A 6,000-nucleotide genomic window follows, 5' to 3' on the forward strand; every position below is an offset into this window, starting at 1 on the left:
ACAACATACCAAAAACACATTTCAGTACTATACATATAACAAGACTGCATAAACAACACCCAGCATCCAATAGTAAAAATGGCAAGGGAACCCAATTGTTTCACCTTTGTCCTAGAAACACCCCTCCCATGCAGTTTCCCCCACTCCCTCTCCAATGGCGACTTTCAAGGCTTCCAAAGGCAAATATGGATTTCTTTGGTCCTTATTTTGCATTTTCTGGGGTTGTGTTGCTCACATAGGCATTCAAGGAACTGTTGGAGGTGGAATTTGCCAGGATTAAAAAGGAGAAAACAGCCCTTCTAATGAAGGCCCAGCATTGGACAGACTGGTGGAAGAAGTCAGTGCAGAAGATCAAGCAGCTCTACGCATGAATCTGCCACACTCTTCTGCCTTCACGCGTTCTCATTTCTCTCTGTGCAAGCAATAGACACCTTCACGTGTTCTCATTTCTCTCTCTGTAAGCAATATACCCACCCACCCCCCACACTTGAGTAAATATATTATTTAGCAATCAAGGCGTCCTTGTTTTCTAACACCCTGGGTTAACTGGTGAGGATTTGCAAATGGGAATTTGAATCAAATGCCAATCAGTTGAAACTCTTGACAACACCTCAGAAGGGTTCCCAGAGGAACAAAGAGGCTGCTTTACATCAGCTCAGACTGCATGTCTGGGTCTACTAGGGATGGATGAATCTGTCATTTTCACATTTTTGCAAGCTTAGAATCTAATTCTCTCTGCATCAAGAAAAGAATGATAAAATAAAAAGTCCTCCTGAAAACTTGTCAGCATTTTAGTCCATGTTTCTCCGTATATATACATTTGTTAACACAGCTTTGTCGAATATACTCAGGATTCTGTCCAAGTAAGTTTTACTCATAGTAGACCCATCGAAATTAATGGGCCTGAATAATTACTAGAATATATTTTTCTGTGTCATTTTCACCAGTATCATAGAATTGCAGAGCTGGGACCACGAGGATCATCTAGTCCAACCCCCCTGCAATGCAGGTATCTTTTTGCCCAACAATATGAAGTCCTTATGCACACTTTCCCCTGAAATACACATTTTAATACATGTTATTTGGTTGGAGAACTGCATTGCAGCATTTGGAAAAGAGTGAATTTGGAAGGAGAGTCAGGTTTCATTTCGTGAGTTGTTTTGGGAAATGTGAATTAAGTGGAAGAGGATTTGTGTGTTTCTGTCGAGGGTTTCTCCAGTTTCATCACCTCTTTCCTGCTCCATGAAAGTACACAGAGTGAAGAGAAAAAGCCTTCATAGGGATGGGCCAATCAATCAGTTTCTCTCAGTTTCTCATTTTTCTAATCTTAAATTCAGTTCTCCATATTTCTACGTCAGTTTGAAATTATGACTTTAAACCCATGAAAGTTCATAAGCATTCTAGTGCAATTCTTTTCCTAATATACACGTTCTTTTGTGGAATTTTCCCTAGTATGCAGAATTTTGTGTACAGTATTGGTTTATACGTTGTTTCAGAAAGTGCAGATTAGATATGTTGCCCTTTAAATGAGAGCTAGAACCAATTCCCTCCTCATTCACAGCTCATGCTCTGGAATAGCTATGACCCTGTTTCTCCAGAGTAAGGTATTGCATAAGGAAATGTTGAATAAAAAATAGTTTCATTAAGACTAAAAGAAATTCCTGCTGAACCTGCCTGGCAAGTCCAACTCCATATCTCATTCCCATCTCCCTTGATAAGAACAGCCTTTCACAAAGAAACCCTCACCAACTTATAAATTGTCCCTGCAGCAAATCAACAACTCAAGGGGTTTGCTGCTCCCTCCTCCCCTCTGGGGATTTTATATAATTAATCAATCAATCAATTAATTAATTATATAAATATGCATGTACTGTTATGTCATTAAAATGTATCAATACAGTTTACAACAATAAAAACATAAAACCACACAATAAAAGCCAGTGAACTATAGTGGTACCTCGGGTTACATACGCTTCAGGTTACAGACTCCGCTAACCCAGAAATAATACCTCGGGTTAAGAACTTTGCTTCAGGATGAGAACAGAAATCGCACGGCTGCAACGGCGGCGGCAGCAGGAGGCCCCATTAACTAAAGAGGTGCTTCAGGTTAAGAATAGTTTCAGGTTAAGAACGGACCTCTGGAACTAATTAAGTATGTAACCAGAGGTACCACTGTATTGTGGGAGGATATTTTCTTAGTTGTCTGCGTAGGCCTGGCGAAACAGAGTTATCAGCAGGCGTTTAAAAGGTGGCACAGAAGGTGCCTGCTAAATCTCTTGACTGGGCCATTGACATCTAAGGCTGGTTTTCTTGTCAAATGAGCCTCACCAGTTAATTCATGGAACTACCTATGTTCCTGCAGGTGATCTCAGTGACTGAGCTAGGATTTAAGGGTTCAGGTGGTCTCTGAGGTACCATGGACCTAAGTGGTTCAGTGCTTTGTAAATTAACACAGGAACCTTAAACCTGGCTTGGCGGTAAGTGGGCAGCCAATTGTCTTTTTTTTTTACGGAACTGAACCTTTTGGGCTGGGCTGAAAATATAGATGCAACAATATATACATACAATAGAGAAAAATGAAACAAAAGCAAAAGCAGAAATCTAGGCAAAAGTCACAGCACAAGGGAAGTGGCTGTTTTCACAGAAAGCTCTAAGTGTGGGCAAAATATATTCCTGGTCAATAATTAGTCCATTAGTCTCTCACAAGGCATGCCAGGAAAAAGCAGAACTTATAACAGCCTAGCTGCAGCATGAAAAAAGTAGAATGTTTCGCAGGGTAGGTCGGCAGACATCATTTATGGGAAATGACTAATGCATGAAGGGGGAGGCTAAGGAATGGGAGGGAGGGAAACTCAAGCCATGTGAGATACTGTATTTCGAAATTTTCCTGCTGGTTCACCACACAACAAAAGGATGTCGTCTGTACCATATCGGCTTCCGGCAAGGAACCAGAGAGGCACCTCTGGCCATAAATCTGAACACAGGGATCAGAAGAAAGAAGCCTGAATTTTCAGCTGTAAACACACCTTAAATGCTGAGGTCATCTTGACTGCCTTGCTCCAGGGAGCTGCTGAGGCACCTAATCATAAGCCTGCATTTTTATCAAAGCTTATATATTGCAATCAAGGCTTGTATTTAAAAATGAGCTTAAAAAAAGGATTTTCAAATGTTTCATGCCAGGCAGAAAGAACCTTGGCAAGAGGTTTTTCTCCTAAGACAAGGGGGCCCCATTGATTTATAGTAGAAAAACAATTCTCAAAGTCATAAAAAGGGAGAATTACATATGCTGCCCTTGCAGACTGAGAAAACACAATTAAAGGCAAGGGTAAATAGTAAAATAATACCAATGTGCCTCCCAGTAAAATGAGCCAGATCTTCTTTCTAAGGTTGAAAGGCCAAGAGCAGTGAAAAAAAGCAACTGGCTTGGCTAGAAGAAAAGAGAGCATTTTTGGGAAATCTTTTAAAGCTGTTTTTTACTGAGTTCCTTTTTACTTTACAAAGGCTTTATTCTTTTAAAAGGCTACTTATGATAAGTGAATGAAATATATTAGCTTAAATATATTGGCTTAAATGTAATTATGCAAAGGATTTAAGGAATGCTAGATTCTTATTTCATATGGTTGTAAGAGTTGTATTTATCCTGAAATTAAGTCAGCCACCAGTCTAGCCCCCCTGCTAGACAGAAGACGCCATCCAAGCACTCTTGATATATAGTTGTCAGGCATTTGTTTAGAAACCTTAAATGAAGGAAATCTTTCAATGTTGATGTGAACTCAAGATCCTTGACATCTGTTGAACATAAAAATGTAAGATTAAACATTTGTTTTAGAAGGCAATAGGGCAAGGAGGGCAAGAGGTGAGCTGGTAATTAAGATTCCATGTAAGATATATTATTACTTATTTGTCACATATATAGCTCTTTGTCTCCCTTATAAGGGCAAGGAAGTGGGTGTATCTTTTGTGGGTGTATCTTTTGTGATTGGTTCTACCAAACAGCCAATAGGAATTTCAACCAGGCTGATTGGACAGAGGCAGCCACAGGAGGAGCAAAGGGGGCTGGATTAAGGGAATATAAGTGCTGGCCAGGATGGCAAGAGGCCAGGCCAGAGCTTGGTAACCATATACCACTGAGCCTCTCATTTATTTGTCTGACAAATAAATTATTATTTTAATTTCTCTATTGCTGCGTTGAATATTTCATTCCAGCTAAGCGTTAACCACAAGCAGGGTGCTACATTTTATGGTGCCACTGTGACTCGGATAAGTGGTCTGCTGGAACGCAGCCCCTTCGCCCTACTGGGCAGGGTACAAGAGAGAGGACCACTGCTTACCCAGCGCGCACTGGTAAATTTTTCCAGGGGGAACGCAGAAGACTCGTCTGTCTGATACCCTGCTCACTGGCGGCGACGGACCGGGGGGAAACAGGGAACCAACCAAGGGTAAGTGCACAAAGGGATTTTTGGCCCTCCAATTAATTAGGAGGAAGAGAAGTCTTGATCAAACTTCTGCGTCTCAGTAAGGGGAAACTGAGTACGCTAGGTGGTTGGGTACATCAGATGTTGGTCTGGTGGAGGAAAAGGGAAAATTGGGAGGTAGAGTGTGGTGAAGTATCCAGCGCATTGTATGTGTGAGAAAGTACAGAGCAATCTGTAGCTGACCTGAGTGTGGAGTGGGTAGTACTTCGGTTCCCAGTGAGGCGACTCCATCTGGGCAAGGAAACTCACGAAGTGTGTGTGCGAGTGACTGAGTGGATACTTCACAGGGCCATACAATGGGAGTTGGGGGTTCAAAGGGGGAAAATACACCTCTTGAGTGTATGTTAAATAATTTTAAGAAAGCCTTCTCAGGGGCATATGGAGTCAAAATGACGCCAGAGCGCTTGAGAACGTTATGTGAACTAGAATGGCCAAAACAAAATACTGAATGGCCATCTCAGGGAACTTTTGATATAAATTTAGTAAGCAAACTTTGGTCTAATATCGCCAAAGAAACTGGAGGGTGCCCAGAACAATTTCCATATATAGATTCCTGGCTGAGCACATTAAATAAAAATCCTCCATGGATAAGGGAATGCAAAGTCAAACGATGCAAATTATTGGCTATAAAAGCTGAAGCTAGGAAAGGAATCTTGCCAAATAAACTCAAACCCATTTTTGAGGGACCAGAGGAAGAGGTGCTTCCACCTCCACCCTATGCTCCACATCGAAGGGAGCTTAATTCAAACACTCCGCCAGTTGTAACCCCAAGGCAAGAAAGTGGAATGAATAATGGGAGTGGAGTCACAGAGCTTGATTCCTTGATAGATTATGATAAATATCTTCAGGAGGCATTGGAGTCCTATAATAAAGCCCAAGCAGAAGTGGTTATTCCACCTGTGACTCCTAATAGACCTGCATCTACAGTCTCCTTTAGTGGAACAACTGATTGCCCACCCCAAACCCCTGTACATCCAAGTCCTAGAGAATTATTACAGAAGTTACAGGGAGACCTTAATCGGTCAGCAAGCAATACAGCCAGGCGTATAAAGCTGCTAAAAGAACGCCTTGGGACAGATACCATCCCCTATGATTTGAGGCCCCTAGAGCAAAGTGAAGAGAAAGATCACGTAGTAGCCCCTCTTAGAAGAGTATTTGATGCACTTGAGGAGCCTGCGCTGGTTAACGGGCAACCCGGACCACGGCCACCTCGAACTTCGACCCTGCAATATATTCCATTCACAACTACAGATTTGATGAATTGGAAAACACACACCCCATCTTTTGCAGAAAAACCTCAGGCTATGATGGACTTGGTGACTTCAATAGTAAATACTCATAGCCCTACTTGGACAGATTGTCGCCAGCTCCTAAATACTCTTTTCACCACTGAGGAAAGGAGAGACATAATTGAAAAGGCACAGATATATTTGCGTGAGCAGGCCAGAGTGGGAAATATTTTTAATATTGACCGTCATCTCCAAGACAACTTTCCCTTGGAAGATCCTAATTGGGATCCAAACAA

The 6,000-nt window shown here is 41.7% G+C and overlaps 1 protein-coding gene and 1 long non-coding RNA gene across 4 annotated transcripts in view; one reads left to right on the plus strand and one right to left on the minus strand.

Annotated features, from left to right (window-relative positions):
* The window catches only part of CCDC180 (coiled-coil domain containing 180), a 58,773-nt gene extending 57,994 nt beyond the window's left edge, over positions 1-779 (plus strand). For all 3 annotated transcript variants that reach the window (XR_014559987.1, XM_083721309.1, XM_083721310.1), the window contains exon 38: positions 240-779. Coding sequence is in view for 2 of the 3 variants with exons in the window: in XM_083721309.1 (XP_083577435.1) it covers positions 240-371 (132 nt within the window). In the remaining variant the exon portion in view is untranslated. The remainder of the gene's footprint in view (positions 1-239) is intronic.
* Positions 1-3,071, minus strand: part of LOC310836347 — a 34,677-nt gene extending 31,606 nt beyond the window's left edge. The window contains exon 1 of the long non-coding RNA XR_014560023.1: positions 3,027-3,071. This is a non-coding gene — a long non-coding RNA (uncharacterized lncRNA). The remainder of the gene's footprint in view (positions 1-3,026) is intronic.
* Between the last annotated feature and the right edge of the window lie 2,929 nt (positions 3,072-6,000).

The sequence above is a fragment of the Podarcis gaigeae genome, assembly GCF_964106915.1.
Source record: "Podarcis gaigeae genome assembly, chromosome: Z".
Taxonomy (NCBI): domain Eukaryota; kingdom Metazoa; phylum Chordata; class Lepidosauria; order Squamata; family Lacertidae; genus Podarcis; species Podarcis gaigeae.